The sequence below is a fragment of the Ambystoma mexicanum genome, chromosome 4p, assembly GCF_040938575.1.
Source record: "Ambystoma mexicanum isolate Mex_15411 chromosome 4p, UKY_AmexF1_1, whole genome shotgun sequence".
Classification (NCBI taxonomy): Eukaryota; Metazoa; Chordata; class Amphibia; order Caudata; family Ambystomatidae; genus Ambystoma; species Ambystoma mexicanum.
Genome location: NC_090927.1, coordinates 273,764,781 through 273,784,216, shown reverse-complemented (window position 1 = coordinate 273,784,216; position 19,436 = coordinate 273,764,781). Strand labels below are relative to the sequence as shown.

Sequence of the window (19,436 nt, the reverse complement as noted above, 5' to 3'; positions counted from 1 at the left end):
AGTGGTTAAATGACCTAACCAACAGAGATCGCTTTTGGGGTGAATTAAGGCCTTTTACATTTAATGACCAAAACTGAACCAAGTTATTCGTCATCGTTATGACTCAAAAGTAATCTGATGTTTAACCACAATCCGGGCTCCAATAATCGCCTTCCAATATCCAAAGCAACTTCAGCCTTGCATGTCTTACTACCCCTCAGGTGTGTCATCCCTATAGGTGTTTTCCTGTGCTGAAGTTCCCTGTGCCCTGTCCCTCTCCTCTTTTCCTCCTCGAAGCAACCCCCTTCCCTGCCTCCCACCACTCCCTCCATGAACTGTAAAAGGAGAAAAAAAGATTCCCCTGAAAAAGGAGACGCCTAGGAAAAAACATAGGGCCACACTAAGGGGGACCCCTTGAAACCCACAACATGATTAACTATTCCTAACTTGTTCCATATCAGCACTTACAACTTACTATCAAAACTTAAGCACCCAGTCCGAAAGGTTTAGGCCATCTTCCCCTGGGGTTTGTGGACTCCTTGGCCCTCTAAAAAACCTCTACCTCTCAGGTCGCGATGTGTCTCTCAGTGTTTATAGGGAGTAAAGTCATCTGCTGCTTGTAACTGATGGTTCGTTCTCAGCTGATTATGGCGTGTTGAAGCGTTTGAACTTCCTGGTGCCTTTGGCACGCCCCCTTCTGGCCCAGGGGCCCTCAGGTTTTCTAGATGACTCGGAGGAGGATAGGAGTTCCTCCATCTCTGCTTTGCCTACAGCCCAAGTTAATCCCTGTAACACACTGTTTGCCTCTTCCGCTGTGACTATCCGATATTCCTCGTTGCAATGTTCGAAGGACAGCGCAAAGGGGAAGTCCCATCTGTATCGGATCTTTTGTTCGCGCAGCCTAGTAGTTAGTGAGCGACAGTCTTTCCTTTTGGTAAATGTGACTGCTGACAAATCCTGGAAGATTCTGACAAGAGAGCTTTCAAAGTCAATGTGGTCTTTTTCTCTTGCCCGCTGCACAATTTACATTTTATGTCTTTAGTGATTGTACTTTGGTAAGACTGACCTCGGGTGTTTTGGTGGGCTCCTGGCCGCTGCACTCTGACGAACTCCAGGTCCGGTGTTAGGGGGGTGTCAAACAGGGAGTTGACTAGTGCTTTCACTTGCCTCTCCATGCTCTCAGAGTCGTTTCATTTGGTAACTCTTTCAGATCCTGTATGCGTATGTTGGAAATCCTTTCGTGATTTTTTGAGGTTTTTATCTTTAATAACTTGGATTGTCACTGTTCATCAGTGCGGGAAGAAAAGAGTTATTGTTGTAAAAAATAGCAACATGCTTTTATGGATGCAGCAATGTATTGCTCACAAATGGAAATAAGAGTGACAATCAAAGATTCCGCTGGGTGCAGTTTGGCAATGGGTCTGCACCTGTGTACACATTATCTATCACCGCAGGAAAGATTGGCATAGAGAAATGTATAGTGACGGAAAGATTTGGACTAAAAGATTTTGAATGGTGTGGCGGGTTGGAAGAAGGAGTCAGCCTCATGTTGGACATTTTGAGATATTTTATTTATTTAAAAAATAAGAAAAAAGGCCTAACTTTCCCTATTGCTAAGGGAATTTTCCCTACCTAACCAAACTAACTAAGGGTGCTCGTCTGTCGTCAAAAGTCCAAAGAAAAATGTTCTCAGTCCAAAACCTAACTCTAACTGACCCTACCGCTAGAAGTAATAACAAAATATGGCCAAAATATATCTCTTCTGGCACCTTCCCTTTAACCGTCTATCCTGGAGCTTTACTTCAGGGTTTTGTATTGCCACAAACCGGATTTCGACACGTACTGACAACTAAGTTAATAGAAACTGTTGATCCTGATTGTCAGTGACTTTTTCATGAGTGTTTGTAGTTCATCTTGTATATTCAAAGGTTGACTATCGCAAAGTGTGTGAGACCTATCAATGTCCTTCTTGCAATCCCATTGGATATAATCTGGTATGTTCCTTCCTCTTATGATTAGTCCTTTAGACTCTTTAACCTTGCTTCTTTTGCTTCTTTTGCTCTCTTTCGGGTCTGTTATATCCTTAATGATGTAGGGTTACCATCAGTGCCTGTGGCCTCTCTCCGAGGCTCCACTTTCTCCTGCTTTGTCTTCAAAGACTATTACTTTCATTTAACACAAAATTATTTTTCAGGTTGCTTGAGAATGGCTTCATGTTTTCTTCTCACTTATACTTGGTAACATTGTTGTGGTTTCTTCAATGACCCATTTGGGCTTTCTCACAGCCTCATGTTAAATATTGCAGTGCTTTTCACTCTTAAACTTGGTTCTTTCTCTACTAGTGCTTGTTATATCCTTAAAGATGGTGGTATACCACCAGTCGTAGGGCCTCTCTCCAGGGCTCTCCTTTCTCCCACTTTGACTCCTGTAAGTGTTCAGAAATATGAGTCGGACAGAGTGTTGGCATATTTCTGGGCAAAGACTTTTATTAACACAAAAAAGGTTGGAAAAATGCCTCTATATTTAAATACTATGAGAGGGTGCCCTGTTCCAAAGTAAACTAATGATCATTTTAGGAGGTCTGAAAGTAAAAACCCTGTAGCTGTTGTTTTGGAAACCTAATTCTGTCCCTAACACATACAGTTATGTAAGATAACTGTGCAAGGGCATTCTTTACTAAAAGAAACAGTGTTCTTGGTGTTCTCAATAAACAGAAAAGTTCCCAGGTTCGCTGGTAGTAAGATGATCTAAAGAAATGTTCAAAACCACAAAATTTCAAGACTAGGTTAGCACTCCTTTCCCCTAGACTTATTCTTCTATCAAGGTGCTGGATCACAGATAAGGTAAAGTCTCTTATATTTCCAGTCTTCATAACCTATTGACTCAGGATCTCTCTCCTCCACTTTACTATTCCCAGGGTCTTTGTCCTCTTAGTTTCCAATCTTCTATATGGGTGTGAGACCCAGACTCGCAAAGGTGGTTTGGTGTCTTCACTTGCCAAACTGGGTAATTCTAAATACATATCTCTTTCACAGGGTCCCATACCTTCTTGTCTTTAGACCTTGGTTTCTGATATGGGTGCGGGCCCGCACAGCAGCAGTACTACCCCTTTGTTCACTCTCTTGCCAAGTGGGTAACTGTCTTTGATTTCTTTCTGGGTACCAGACCCTCTCTTTTGTTTCTTAGCTCTGCTCCTGAGTTTCCCCAGACCTCGAACAACTTCTGGTAAACCCACGTACCTCTTCTCTCCTTCTTGAATGGTACCAGCATTTCCCCCGTCTCTGTGTTGCTCGCAGAGGGTCTGACAGCTTTATGGAGAGAAACAGGCTCTGCAGCGCTTCGAGCAGCGTCTTTCTTCACCTGGCTGCGTGTCCTGCCTTGATAGTGGTTCACCACAAAGTTCCAAGACTAGGTTAGCGCTCCTTTCCCCTAGCCCTTTTCTTCTATCAAGATGCTGAATCACAGATAAGGTAAAGTCTCTTATATTTCCAATCTTTATATCCTATTGACTCAGGATCCCTCTCCGCCAAGTATATGATTCACTTTATTATCCCGAGGGTCTTTGTCCTCCTGGTTTCCAATATTCGATATGGGTGTGAGCCCCAGACTCGCAAAGATGGTTTGGTGTCTTCTCTTGCCAAACTGGGTAATTCTCAATAAATGTCTCTTTCACAGGGTCCCACACCCTTTGTGTCTTTAGACCTTGGTTTCTGACATGGGTGCGGGTCCCAGGCTCGCAGAGCGGCGTTACTCCCTCTTGGTTCATTTTCCTACCAAGTGGGTAACTGTTGGTGACTTTTTTTTCAGATTCCATACACTCTCTTTTGTTTCTTAGCTCTGCTCTCGAGCTTCCCCAGACCTCTAACAACTTCTAGTAAACCTGCATATCTGTTCTCTTCTTCTTGAATGGTACCAGCATTTCCCCCATCTCTGTGTTGCTCGCTCAGGCTCTGACAACTTTTTTGGAGAGAGGCAGACTCAGCAGCGATTCGGTCAGCGTTTTCCTTCTCCTGGCACCGTGTCCTGCCTTGCAAGTGGTTCACCGGATCTTGGGTATCCACGAGGTAAGTACCGGCACCAACACACTCAGTCCTTCCAACTTGGACCTTCATCTGCCTTTCCTCTACCTTGCTCGGTGGCTTCTCGTTCAGCTTCCTTCTGCTCGCTTGGTGCAGGCAACCCGCTGTGCCTTCTTGGAGACCCGTTCTCTCAAGGCTCGTTCTCGTGAGGCTCGTCTCCCTCAGGCTTGACTCTCAGCTGTTTGACAGCAAAGTTCCTTTTCAACTCCTGCACCGGCCAGCTGTCTCCATTATGACAATTGACATCTCAGAGTAAACTAGATCGCTCACTTCGTTTCTTTGAAGTGATCTTCTTAATCCAAGTACTAGTTTTCCCCTCTGAAGTTGGATACTTAGAGTCCTTGGATATTTTGGGTTTATCAAGGGTATCACGATGGTAAACCTTAGAATAGAATATATTAGTTCTCCATCCAAGGGGGGTAGGAGATTTGGTATTGGAGAGGGGCTGGGTTATCAAGGTGGATGAATACCACGTTCCCTGAGAGTAATCGTCCCTAATTCCATAGGGAGCTTCTATCCCCATGTGACCCTCCCCGGTGCACCATGCCCAGGGGGATTATTGTACTGTGGGTGCAACTCCCTGGCTCCATGGGAACGGTCTCCCCCTAGGGACGAAGGGACAACATTCTCAGATTCATCACACTCCATATTTTCTTACTTGTACTTAACACAGAGCGGTTTTCCCAGTCTCTTAATAATGGCTTGTTTCCTTCCTCCACAAGTATATTTGATAACTTTAGCGTGGTTTCCTCAAATACACATTCATGCTTTTTGATCGCCTCATGTTCAATATTGCGTTTATTTTCACTTTTGCTTTGTAGTCCCAGTTGCCTACCCTTTCCTCGCTCTACCCCAGTACCTTCATTCCACGGGTTTAGGCATAGGGGACCCGGTGGTGTGATTCAGCAGCTTCCTTGTGGCTCTGCCTTTGCTTTATCAACTCCATTGTGGAGTCAGTCGAGAAGTCTCACTCGGTCTGCTTGTTCGTCGTCACACTGCCAAAGGGAGGTTTTGCTCCTGTACTTTCTCTGGGTTTCGTCGTCGTTGGACGGGCTCCAGGCCCACCACAGACTTCCTGCGGACAAGCCACCACAAAGGACAATCTCCTGGACTCCGTCCTGACAGCAAGTTTGCCCGCACATGTAATACCGGGCATCTGCCGTTCTCTGCTGATTTGTCTTCCTTGCTGACAGCCGTGTGCTCCGCGGCTCCACACCGCTCCTCCTCTCCATGGCATAGCTACGTCAGAGAGCTCCACCTGCATATGGCCCTCCCTCCTCGATGGGTTTGTCTCTGTTACATGTGCCTCCCGGTTTAATTGGGCGTTCCATTTGTCTTCATGTGTTGTCTTTGCTCCAGCATTACCTGAACCAAACAAGAGAGAGACACATTACTTGTGCTTGAAGGCAATCCAATATATAGGCAGATAGTGTTGCTTGCATAGGGAACTGTTAGGCGATCCTCTGCACACCAGTCCACTCCACATCAGAACACTGCGCACATTCCCCCAACATCTCCTCCCACGGTTCGAGGCTCAAGTGATTCGGTAAACCCAAAGGACCGAAAACACCGTACCAGCTTTGGTGTACGGGCTCGATTGCAACCCTTTCTGCATTGGCAATTGCCTTGGAGAACATATAGCAGAAGGGGCGGCGTTACGTCTTCACGTCGGTCACGTGATCCATTGTGGCGTTCCTCACGTGACCTTGGTGGACGTCACATGACCCAGAGACGTCACATGACCCAGAGACACACACTATAAAGGTCTGAGAGACAGAATGCTCATTGCTTCTCAGCTGTCTTCAGACCCTGTTTGGCGTTACGAATTGCTCCTTGTTACTTTGATCACGGAACTCTACCTCTGACTCCTTCGGACACCCCTTTGTACCTTTGCCTGGAACTGTTTACCTGTTGCCGGATTTTGGACTTCACCTCGACTTGTCTTTGGATCATCCCCTGATACCTTGCTGTACCTCTACGCCATTTCCGTTCTTGGGATTCAAGTCAAGCCCTCTCTCCTACAGGTGGCTAACCCTACATCCACGCTCACCTGCGGTTCTACTATTCCAGGGACCGCTGCATCACCTGAGTCTCGAACCTCCCTACTAGGTTACCTGGGTTTCCCCAACACCAGATAGGTAAGACTCTTTAGATCCTATTGTTTACCTGATTGTATTGTAATTGCCTGGTACTTAACCTCGTTCCTTTCTGACAGCAGCATCGGTGTTCCAGAGGTTCCGTGGATCTGGGAAGACATCTCTCACCTGTGGCCTCAAAGGTCGCACAGCGAGTTTCTATTAGTTCCCCTGTGCGTCACTTGGGGACGGAGGTCTCATCGGTCTACACGACTCTCAAGTCAGAACAGGAACTCCTTGTGGGAATGAGAATCCTTGTCCCTAGAAGGGAGTCACTCCCAGTGAGGTCCCACTTGCCCAGGCACCTAGGGAGGGTCTTGCGGAGCGGGCTCACCTCCCTAGCCTCAAAGGGGCTGGCTCCTCCCTGGGGAGAAGGGGCGAATACTCTTGATTCATCACAGTGAGGACTGGAGTGGGGGCAGTGATAGGATTCATGCATTTGGAATTCTGCCTTGTGTTTGCCTCATATGGAGTGAGTGTGATTCCATCTCACCCTTGGCTCTGGTTGAATGAAACTTAAGATGTTCGATATCCTAGATTTAAAATACTTTAAGGAAGCTTTGAGTACAGTCAGTCTTTGTAGTACATCCAAACAAGGGATGACTGGCAACGTTTGGCATGGAGGGTAAGGGGGTAAGTACAATGTTCTGGTCAATGTTGCAGTAGCCTAAGCCTACAATGCAGCTGCCCCAATTTCCAGACCAGCCAAACTCAATACCCGCCTCTTTCTAACCCACACATTCTCAAGTATATATATTTACGTATATAAGTAGCAATTTGTTGCCATTGCTTTCCTTTTATGCAACATCTCTTTAAGTTATATTTGTGGTTTCTTAAAGACTTAGGCCCCAGAGGACCTCTCCCACATACCTAAATTAGTTAAATGATTTCACATGGTGGTATCATTTGTTGAAATGGGAAAGCTGTGATCTGAGCCCAGGTTTCCTTGTGTCCCAGTTTTCAATTTGATAGCACGCTACATGTCCTCCCATCTCATGTTTAGTTTTATACCAATCTAAGGAGGTGGAGAAGCTAGATAATTCATTGGTAGAGCCGAGTCAGCAGGTCTGCAGGTCTGGCTACGCTCTAAGAGTCCAACACATGCCAGTACAACAAAAGACACATATGCAGTGTTGCTATTCAAGGGCTGAACTAGTACATATATGAATTATAAGAGAAATCTTAATTGACACATATGTTCATAAAGCAAGTATGCAGGTCAGGCCCAGATCTCACCCACAGTCACCCACAGTCACTCAATCTACGGACCTACCTTTCCAGATGTGTACCTCTCTCATTTACTCTATTTTCCTGACTCATCAGCCTCTGGTGTTTTTCCTTTGCACCACATCTCGAATGCGCCTTCACTCCTTCCTTAAAATGAACTGTCACACTTCCATTCCCCTTTTTCTCCATCCCCTTCCCTCCCTCCCTTTCCCACACTGCCCAGTCACCAAGTCTTTGTCACTCACCCCTTTCCATAGCCACTGCTCACGCGTACACAGTAGACCACCTTGATTTTCTTATCAGCCTTTGCCAGACATGACAAGTAGCTGCGGTTGAGGTGTAGCTCTACATTGTGGCTATGGGCTCTGGACTTTAACAATGCATAGTGAAAGAAACCAAGGGGACTTGACTTGATTTGTGCTCCCAAAAGGCACATTCCTGAAAAGTCAGTGGAATATTTCAGTTCATGGAAGCAACGGAAACTGCAAGGAGAGTCTGCCTGTCATCCGCTCTCAAGTACAGTCTTAGGGATATAGTTTGTAGCACACTTCTTTGCCCAAACACAATCTCTGTAACATTGCACCCACCATTCATCTTTTGCTTCAAACATCATCTCTGAGTTTTAGCACCTAGCAACTGGGGTCCTGGTAGGCTGATGTTTCTGGATCACACAATTCTCTCCGTCCAAGGCATGGGGCCAGACACCTGCCTTCATCACAGCACAGGACGTATCCTTCATTTACCCTGAAAGTTTTAGCGAGGGACCTGTATTTGAATGTCTCCATGTATACAGGCTGTTTTTAGTTGGCCAGGAAAGAGGCAAATCACTTACCCCCTAATCCCATACAGTTAACTATTTTATTTATTTATTTATTTATTTATTTGCATTTGTATAGCACACTTGCAGCCCAGGGGCATTGAGGCGCTGCTACAAGAAAATGTTGGACTTAGGATTCAGAGAATATACAGAAAATATACAGTTGACCAAAGGTCTCTTGGTTACACAGATGCAGGCAAGGATAGACAAGATGCATGAAATGAGTTATACAGATCCATACTAACATATGGTGCATTTCATAACAATATGGTATGCCTCATAGTGTTTTGGGGTAGATTTATCTGAAGTTGCATCTACCATGGCAAGGTGGAAGGGGAGTACCTTTGTCTAGTATTTGGAAGGTTGTGCCTAGCGTCTGAGGTGTGACAGTTTCTCTGGTGTCGTAGAAACAGAAACTCATCAGGTGATGCTTCTGTAGATGTACTTGGAGCAAATACTTATTGTATACATTGTTTATGTACTTTATGGTGTGCAGGCACTACAAACATTAACTCTAGGACTAGCCTTTGGCTGATCCATGCTGGGCAAGCACCCAAAATTGTGTCAGCTGGCAGTTCCTGATTGGTGGTGAGGAGGATCAAAAACGTCTGTGATAGGAGAACAGGAACCTCCATCTGCCATGATATTTATTTTCCCATGAATAGGAAGTGACATTGACTGTCTAGTTTTGTCATTATTTGTTTTACTATGAGACCATTGAGAAATTATCCCGGGCAAGGAAGGTATTAAGGCTACTGAGCCATCACGGACAGAAAATGTTAAAGAATATATTAACAAGGATTCTGGATTGGCGTCATTTTAGTAGTTAGCAGGCCTCATTGTTTAGTTAATGATAATTTGAACTTGTTACATGGTGAAGTGGTTCTTGGTTGGAAAGCTTCAGATATGGAGAGGACAGAAGGATTCTGATCAAGGGATATAGTTATGATTCTTTCAGTAAAGAAAATACTGAATTTGTTTTATTTCATGATGGATTATGGATTTGGCGAGCTGTTTGAAAGTACATTGATGATCTACTCGGGCCTCAAAATGTACACTCGCCGCTAGCCATGAGTGAGTGACAATTGAGAGTAAAAATGTGGAGAAATGAGGGGGCGAGTGACATTTTATTCTCTGGAATGCAACTTAAATGTTTACCCATGATTTACTGAAACATGATGTTCTTATGTTGGGAAGTTGGGTTATTCAATTTGTATTTCTGATGATGTCAAGAAACTCTTCCCATGTGTACAATGTCAGTGCCACACAATCATGAGCAGTGTTAGCGTTAAGTAGGAAGCACACATCTGGCAGACACACACAATAATAACGTTGTGGTAGCAAGTTATACAATTAGAGAACCTGAAAGAGATTTAGTAAACTACACAATTGATTGCTAGTGTGCTAAAATGTCACAGGTTTAGACATATGCCCTCCCCCCCGCTCACAACCCCTTCAGCATACTGTGCCAACATTTTGCCGAGGCTTGAATTGGACTTGTTGTAAACAATTGCTTGGAAACGAGAACTCTTTCTCCAGCATTCAGTTGTCTGTAGATTTGTAGCCTCTGCATCTCATTAAGGGGAAGTTCTCACTGGTGCTCTCTGTTTCTGCCATCACAGCATCCTCTCTTTGGCGCTGACTCCTCTTTCAACGCAAATATGTAAACCTTGCTATTCAACAGCATCATTTCCAATGCTGACTACTTCTACATCTTCTGAAATAATGATGTGAAGTCCTGTGTGCCCAGACACTACAATCTGTAATCAGCATCATCATAATGCAATCTAAAAGAGGTTCCATATACTGGAAATAGTAAAAATAAAACACAGAGGGGTGGAAATAAGGAAAGACAACTTCTTCAAAGAGTGGCAAACTGGATAGAACGTCCTGGTACATTAACCCCATGGGGCTTAAATGAAGATTTCAGTCATTCTTGTTTTCTGTAGTTTTGATTTATGGATATTAAGTCTTGATTTCTCGTGCTTTTCCACAGTTTTGTTTGAGTTTTGTTGTTCATATGTTCATAACTGACACACGGGAGGGACTGTTCTTATTGGCTACCTCCCTGGAACCTGGCAATGGGATATTTCCCCGTTCTATTTTTGAATGTAATGCACATTTTTGTTATTTTGTTTTCTGTGTGGTTTATTCTTTTAGATTTTTTATGTCATCTTTCAAGGCAGTGGTATCTGCCTTTAAGGTTTATTTGTACTCATATGTTTTGAGTTCTCTTATCACATTGTACTTATATGCTTTTTTATTATGGCTAAATTGAATGTTTGTATTTTTTTATACTCAAACAAATCAATATATCTATTTTCTATATTAATTGTTTATCTAGTTCTCTTACCATTAGCTACATAGTCATGTTTTATTTATTTATTGTTCAGTCTTTTTTTCTAAATTTACTGTCCAGTCATTTTACTATTCCTATTGTAGTTAGTTTTTTTCTGTATTGATTGACTACATAGTCTTGTTACTATTTATATTGGTCACATGGTATTTTTTCGATGTCTTTTGCCCACATGGCTGTGACACCATATACAATAGGAGTGTTGGTTTTATGCTTATGTATTTTATTGAGGTATTGTATGCCAATTTGAGTTCATTACCTACCTGCCAGAGTCCTAGTTTGGATCCTGCTATTATTGACCATGTCCACTGCTTTTACAACCTTATACATTTGAAAACCTTAAGGGGCTCTTCTGGCAATGAAGGCTACAAAGGTGAGTGTCCGTGCTTTGCCTCCTGTCTTGGTTTACTTGATATTCTAGAAAGGTATAATATATAAATCACCATTCAAATGATTATGTTTGCCCTTTTTAATTTGTGTCAGAAGCTCAATAAGAGTTGATGATCGTTTTGTTTGTTTCCTATAGAAATTGGTCTAAATCAAAATACTGGCTCCTGAAAGTATTTGAAAAAGTTGTGCAAGATGCAGAGAGAACCAGACCCTCTGATCATGATTCCAAGGTAAACAGACAACATTATTTTCAAATCATTCTTCCTTAGTACACACTTAAAAGTAGCATTTGTTGAAATTTTATTTGGAGCTGTAATATCATGGTGATGCTAGCATTATATGTAACAATTGGGGAATGGGTCTGTTAAGCTTGAAATTAGTAGAATTGTAGTTTCCAGGTCTGTGTGCTCCCACCGCTGTACATTTGACTTTACATGTGTGGCTTTGTTCCAGCTCTGTGCTTAGTTCTAAAATAGTCACCTGTTTGTAGGCTTGAGAGAGAAATAGGGAGTGACCCTGGGGCGTACAGATGAGTTACGACAGAGTTTACTATACTGTGCTACTATACTGTAAGTTATCCACTCCTTCTCTTCTTTTTTCTGCTTTGCTTCTTAAAAATACCACTTATTTAAAACAGAGCTTTGACTGAAGCAAGAAAGTACTAACTTTGAAGTAAAATTCTTCTATGTGTGCCACTTCACAAAACGCCCAAAGGAAATAAAATATGCACTTCCTAACTAGAATAGTTTGCTGAAGGAAGTGTTTGGGGAAACGCATGTCATTCCAGAAAAAAGATGCAACGTTTCTATTAACAAAATGTCAGGGAAATATATAGCAAAGAAACTTACTTTGTGTGTGAAAAGACCTCTGGCTGAAGTGGGTGGCATCTGTCTTGATCTAAGATCTACAAGTCATTTCTTTTAGTCAAGAATCTGGGGAATCAGGGTGCCTGTGAGGTTTGATTTATAACCAAAGAGACCATGTGTAGCTTTATTCAGAAAGTATTGAGGAACTATAATAAAAGTCACTGGTTAGTCATTTCCCTTTTTTACAATTTAGTGTATTACTTACCTGCTTCAACAAGACTACAATGTTACTTTTACAAATGACAAGAAAGGGCAGCAAACAATTTTGTAAGAAAATGGACATTGTCATGGTCGAGGATTCGAGAGACAACTCAACACCATTATATTGGTTCACTTTCTTATTGGTTTCAAGAAGATCCAGGAAATTGACTGATCCCTTGGGGTGGATTTCTTGAACGGTTTGAAAAGGTTACACTGCTCATAGGACTTCCTGGCAGCATATAATTCACACAGTCTCTGGGGTTTATCTGATACAACGATGTGATGAATCAACTTCTTGGGCACTAGTGGTCTACAGATGAATATCGGTTACCAAACCATCAATCAGCCCCACACCTCTAGTACACTAGAATGGATCCGAACAGATTGGAAACACAAGCAAATTATAAACCTCCTTGTCCAATTTTGGTAACGTGGACGTAATGGCAGGCTTATCTCTGCATGGTTGTGGATCGTTGGTTAGATGCAACACATCAAAAATGCAATTATTACCCAATGATAAAAGGGACTGTCCAATCAAGGTTGTATACACATATCTACTTTTAAAAAAAATATTTTTTATTTTTTATTTGTATACAGTTTTGGAAAAAGAAAATAAAACTTTTACACATTGAATATCTCCTAAATGACAGCACAAATTCATTCTCAAATTCATTATTATATCAATCATATTACATGGCATAAAACATATCATGGTGTTATAAAACAAATAATAGTAAAAATAATTTTAAAAGAAAAGAAAATGAGTTAAAAATAAGATTAATCAGCATATGAATTATTCAAGAGCTAGACAGGGGGAGGAATAATACATCTCTGGCCAGAAAAGAAAAATTCTATTTGGATATAGATATCAGTTTTTATCAAGTTACTCGAGCAGCTTAACATCTGCCTCAAACTTATGCAGATTCTCATCAAGACATCTCCATACCTGTTTTAAGGCTACAATTTTACTACAACTATCACCTGTCAGACAGCGCAGCCAAAAGTATTCACTGGCAATTTTCTGCAGATTTTCCACAAATTTAGAATAATAACGCTCATATTTTTTTTTTTATATATCTTTATTGTTTTTTTTTAACAATGTAACAAGACGCAATTATGATCAATAAGACATTCTCAAATGTAGATTGGGTGTCTAACCTCCCCCCCACCCATCCCTTCCCCCCATCACCAGGACCACGGGCAAGCCATCAATGACCTATGAGTCTGTTTACAAGCCAGGGCTGTTACCTCTGTTTGAGGCGCTGTCCGGCGCCTTGGGGTGAAGCAGCAGTACCGTTAGTGCTACCCACCGCTGTAGTTCTTCACTAGCGTCTAGCCTTTGCTCTTGAATTGCAGTGTCCCATGCTCCGGTCTCAGCGGTTATCCATTTGCGGAGATCTCCCCACCATTGGGCTACGCTTGGGCATTTAGGGCTTTTCCAACCCATGGCTATGCGTCTCTTCGCAGTGATGTATATCAAATCTTTGAGTCTATTGAGAGGTTTGTTTTTCCTGCTGCGTCTGTAGTTGCCTAATATACAAGCCGCGGGGCTATGGATTTCAACTTTGACGTCCGCCTCGGCAACCCTATCTTTTATTTGAGTCCAGAAGCCCATTATTACTGGGCAACCCCAGAACATATGGGTCATACCAGCCGTGGGCTCTTTGCATTTGGGACACGTCTGAGTTTTAGCATCCTTGAATCTTGAGATGGCTTCTGGCGTGAGGTAGGCCCTGTTAGTAATGTACAGTTGGATGAGTTGTAAACGGCCATTCCTAGAGATTTTCCTGTGGTAATGGGTTATCTTTTCCCATTCATTGTCTTCAAATACAAGACCCAGTTCCTTCTCCCATTTGACCTTACATTTGAGTTCATTCCTTGTCGTGCCGAGCAACAATGCCTCGTAGAGTCGTGAAGTTTCATGGCCTCCCTCTGCAGCGTTAGGCATAGTTTCTATGGTCTTGTGTTCTATTGCAGGGTTAGCAGCCTCGGGCCATCTGCTCTCCATAGCTTTTGCTACTGCTCCATGGAGCAAGAATTGGCCAGCAGGCAGCCCTGTGGCCTCGCTGAGTTCGGAAAAAGTTAAAGTTCCTTGTTCATGAACCAAGCCTCCCAGAGTGGATACTCTGTAGGATTCCCATTGGGTACGAACTTCTAGGTGTCCCCATGCTTGTTTCGCCATAATTGCTGCTATGGGAATTTGAGGTGAGAATGGGTCCGTTGTTCCGACCAGTTTGTAGGCCCGTTTCCAGAGCTGAATTCCCAGCTCGGCTATGTATGGGCAGAGCCGTGTAGTGCTTTTATCCATCCAGAGAAGGTCTCTGAGTAGAAGACAGTTAGGGCGGGTTGGAGGAGTCGAGTGTCCACTGTGCTATCATCGGCCATCCATCGCATCACGTGCCTCAGCTGGCTGGCAAGGTAGTACAGTTCGAAGTTGGGGACTTTCATAGCCCCTCTTTCATAGGGTCTCTGGAGAGTATCTAATGCTACTCTATGCCTGCCATTCTGCCACAGGAAACTCCTGCAAAGTTTGTTTATGTTTCTGGAGAATGAAGGAGGGATGTCGAAGGCGACGTTAGTGAAGTTGTGAAGAAGGCGGGGGAGCGCCACCATCTTGAGGAGACCTGCCCGTCCAGCCACTGAGAGCGGAAGTCTGCTCCAGAATTCCATAGATTTCTCGAGGGAGTCCCTAGCCCTGACCGTGTTGAGGATATGTTCAGTGTGCGGGTTCCGGTGTATGGTGATTCCCAGATACCTGAAGGACGTCACTTGCCATTGGAGATCTAGGAGGGGTAGGAACCTGTAATCTTCGCTATGTAGGGCTGCCAGGGGGTAGAGACAAGATTTGTCTCTATTAATTTGGATTCCCGTGCATTTGTGGAAACCATCTAGGGTCTCAAGAAGGTATGGCAGGAGGTGTTCGGGATTGTGCAGGTACAGTAGTGTGTCGTCCGCATACATGGAGACTGGGTGGGTTACTCCATTTATTTTGATAGCTCCGTCTGCGTATTCCTGTCTGAGGTAAGCAGCCACGGGTTCATTGGCAATGATGTATAGCATCGGAGATAGCGGCATCCCTGCTGGGTGCCTCTCTGGAGGGGCCATTTGCTGGAGTATGTTTTGTTTGTGCGAACCCTGGCGGTTGGATTGGTGTAGACTAGCTGGGTACATTTCAGAAAGACTGGCCCTATCCCCATTTTTACCATGGTGGCATACAGCCACTTCCACCGCACCGAATAAAAAGCTTTAGTAGCATCCAGTGATGCAACGGCATATTTTGGGGTCTACGTTCTGTGCTATAAATGACATGGTGTAACCTGCGCAGGTTCTCAGTGATGTGGCGCCCAGGGACGTAACCTGTCTGGTCATAGTGGATTAGTTGGGGAATTACTCTACATAGTCTATTCGCCAGAAGGGCAGTTAAAATTTTACTGTCCACGTTTAACATGGAGAGAGGCCAGTATGAGCCACGGTTGGCTCCGTCCTTGCCGGGTTTGAGCAGGGGAATGATCACGGCCTCACTCATGGATTCGGGGAGGGAGCCGTGGTCGAAGGCCTCATTGAACACTTGGGTCAGCAGGGGGGCCAGGGTCTCTTCGTATGACTTGTAAAACTCTCCAGGGAGACCATCCATGCCTGGGGTTTTACCGGATGGTAGGGATGTAATGACAACTTTGACCTCATCCGAGGTAATGGGCTCATCCAGGGCTTCAGCTGATTGTGTGTCTAGTTTAGGAAGCTCGATGACGTCTAGGACGTCTTCAATTTCAGTGTCAGAAGGGGGTGACGACTCAGAGTACAGGTTGCGATAAAACTCGGAGAAGACTGTGTTAATTTCCTCTTGGGTGTTTGCAGTGGTACCGTCTGGTTTGAGTATGTGGCAGATGAGGGTTCGGGGTGTCTCCCTCTTGTAAAGCCAGGCTAGGAGTTTTCCGGGTTTATCACCTAAGGCATGGTTCCTCTTGATATGCTTGGCGTAACTCATTTTACCCAGGAATTCCCAGTGTGTTATACAGGCCTGCTTTAGCTCAGATATTTTCTGCAGATGGTCAGGGGATGAGTTGGTACTGTTCTCCACGAGGTTAGAATGGATCTTTGGGCCCCTTCTATAGCTGCAATCATCTCGCCTCTCATGACCACCTTGTAAGCCTCCCAGGTAGTGCTTAAATGTTGCACACTGTTTAGGTTCGTCAACCAGTATTCTTTGGTGCGGTCTCTTATATGCTTGCGAAAGGCCACATCTAGCAGGGATTCAGCCCTAAGCTTCCAGGTAGGCACCGGGGGCCTGGGTGGGGATACTTCCCAGGTGCCGACCAGCGGGGAGTGATCTGACAGTACTCTCGGCAGGTATTGTGCATCACTAAACATATCTTGTTGCCCTTGGCTCACGAAGAGGTAATCTAGTCTAGTGTGAACGGAATGGGGTGGAGAGTAAAAGGAATATTCTAATTGAACAGGATGCAATTCTCTCCATAAGTCCAGGAGCAATAGTTGATGAGTGAGTTTAGATAGTATCTTGGCAGGGGGGGATGGACGGATGTGCTTGCTATCTGATCTGTTCTTTAGGGGGTCCAGGGTGCAGTTATGGTCCCTCCCCAAATCATGATATTGTCACTATAAGGAGTGAGGCGTGGGTACAGGGAGTGGATGAAGGCCGCTGCGAAGGCGCGTAGGTTCTGACTAGACATAGCTCCTTGTTTTCTATGGAGCCGTGTATGAGCGCCATCCTGCCCTCGTCGTCAGTTTTAGTGCTTATTAGCTTAAAGGGGATGGTCGGGTCAATCCATATCAGGACCCCCCTGGCATATGAGGAGTAAGAATATCCAATCAGGGTGCCCCGCCATGTCGTGGCCAGTGTCTCCAATTTATTCCGGGTTAGATGTGTCTCTTGGAGCATAGCAACTCCAACCCTGCACCGTCTCAGGTATGCGTAGATGCGGCGTTGTAACAAAGCTATTCATGCCTCTGATTTCCACGTCATCACTTTGATTCTGTCAGCCATAGGCATTAGGTGGTTTTGCTATGATTCCAAGCAACATTCGAGGTCTAGCTGTTGGCTTGTGGTATGTGAAGCTCCTCCGTGGTCTTGGTGTTTCCTGTTTCAAGATCTCAACATTGATATCAACACCCCATTCCCCTCCCCCCGATAAATGTAAACACCCCCACCTTTGAACAAGTCCAGCGGGGTTTCTCCCGTTGTGACAGTCCCGTTTCTGCTTCATTGGACCACACATTGGTCTTCGGGTGCCCTACTGGCAGGTAAGTGTACCCAAAAAAGGAAAAAAGTACCAGGGAGTAGAGGGAACACTGGTTCCGGTGTCTCCTTAAGGAGGATCAATTCAGCTGTATCTATGCTCCATAGTTCTGCAGTTATGCTATTGTGGGCAAGAAGGCTGTTCCTGAGCTTGATATATGGGAGCTTAGCTCAGCCTCCGTTTCTTGTCTTCAATGTCCGGGAGCTGCTGTGCATCCATCCAGTCTCGGGCCTGGGCTGGTGTGTCGAACAGGTGGGCCTTATTATTGTGTATGACTTTTAATCTTGAGGGATATAATAGCATGTAACGCAATCACGCTGCTTTCAGCCAAGCCTTTGAGTATATAAATTGCGCTCTTTTCATCTAGTCCTTTTGGATCTGACCCCCTGATCGCGAAAAAGCCAGGATGACCTCCCGATCCCTGTAGTTGAGTACTTTCGCTATCATTGGCCTGAGCGGGGTGCCCGGTGGCGGTCGTTTGGCGAGGGATCTGTGGGCCCTCTCAATGGAGAAGCCCTGGGAAAGATTTCCTGCAACAGGAGGTTCTCAACAAAATTCGTAGGATCCGAGCCTTCGATGCCCTCCGGTAATCCCAGGAGGCGGATGTTGTTGCGGCGAGCCCGCCCTTCAGCCTCCTCGGCACGGTCCTCCAGATTCTTGACTCTTTGTTGAAGTTCGTCTACATCATGTAGAAGTTGGGTTTTAGCTTCAACATTTTCACGGACCTGAGTCTCCAACGCCCCGGTCCTGTCGGCCAACGAGCGAACATCCTGGCGAAGGAGGCCCAGGTCAGCGGCAACCGCATCAATTTTATTTTCCATTGTGGCTTGGAACAGTTTAATAGCTTCAAGGATCTGGGTGTTGCTGCGCTCGGTTGTTGCTTCAATAGGGTTGGAAAGTATGGTTTCTGCTGTGGGGCGGTCGGGGCTCACAGGTCCACCAGCCATGAAGGTGTCAATGGTGGTCTGGGGATGCTTGGATCGTGCACCTTTCACAGACATCGTGCCAGGAGTGGGCACCCCGCCACTGGGGGGCAAGTAGCATGGTCCAGGGGTCAGAGGCGAGAGAGTTGGCGCAGTATAGCGCATCAGCTGTCGTAGTTCTGGTCGTGGTGGCGCTTATGCTGGGCAAGGTTGGTGTGTGGAACCCAGCAGCTGGTTGCTGGATGTGAGCGGGGGGCACCAGGGTTTTGGGCGACTCACGTTGCAAAGCCTACCCAGGCGTCAGGTGTTCAGGTGGGTTAGCTAGTGGTGACTTATATATATATTCTGCAATCAGTCCCCTCTGGGGGACGCGTTTATGCCTTCCATCCTCTCAGGTATCGCTGAGGTGTGCATGAGAATCTTGCAGACCAGGCCGTGGGTCTACAATTGCTTGCCCAGGGTGTTTGCAGTGCCAGAGGTATTCACTGGAGTGAGGGGGGTCTGCCAAACAAGTCCAACTTCAGACCCTGGAAGGGGGAGGCAAGAGCGGATGGCTTTTTGTTAATGTTGTAAGTAGAGTCTTATATGGGGAAAGAAGGACCGAGTGTCCAGCGCCAAGGCCCGCACAAAGGTCTGCTTCAGTGTCTGGGGGGGAGGGGTGGTGCTCGACTGTGGGCCGCTGGAGCCCAGCACAATCCACGGGCTTCACCCTTAGCTCTCCCCCTCTCTCGCTCACCTCTCTGGTGCCGATCCGTGCCGGGCTGACGGCGGGGCTGCCCCAGTGCTCGCAGGCGGGGGCGCTGCTCCCTCCACGCAGTCCTCGGGCTCGGGAGCGCCCGGGCCGCTTCCCTGCAGCAGACCAAGGGTGCGGCGCCGCCTCCTCTCCTTCACTCAGCGGCTCACTCAGGCCAGGTCTCAGGGCCCGCTCTTCAATGCAGCTTCTCTCCGGAGGGGTCCCGCAACCAGCATCGGGCGAGGGCTGCCGTAGTCCCCGAGCGCCGCGGCCAGGCAAAGGGAGTCAGCACGCCCAAGCCGCCATCTTGCTCCTGCACTGGTGGCACACCGCGGGCTGCGGCAGGCAGCTTTGTAGGGTCCGCAGGCACCTCCGGAACAGCAAAAAGGGGTCGTGGAGCACCAGGTTAGTGTCCGGAGCCGGTGCTAGGGTTAGCAAAGGTTAGAGTTCGTTAAGGCCTAGGTATATCAGCTTA

The 19,436-nt window shown here is 45.6% G+C and overlaps 1 protein-coding gene across 1 annotated transcript in view; it reads left to right on the top strand.

Moving 5' to 3' along the window:
• The window catches only part of CYP39A1 (cytochrome P450 family 39 subfamily A member 1), a 747,125-nt gene that overhangs the window by 250,939 nt on the left and 476,750 nt on the right, over positions 1–19,436 (top strand). Inside the window, exon 5 of the mRNA XM_069605805.1 lies at positions 11,120–11,213. Within this exon, the coding sequence (XP_069461906.1) occupies positions 11,120–11,213 (94 nt within the window). The remainder of the gene's footprint in view (positions 1–11,119; positions 11,214–19,436) is intronic.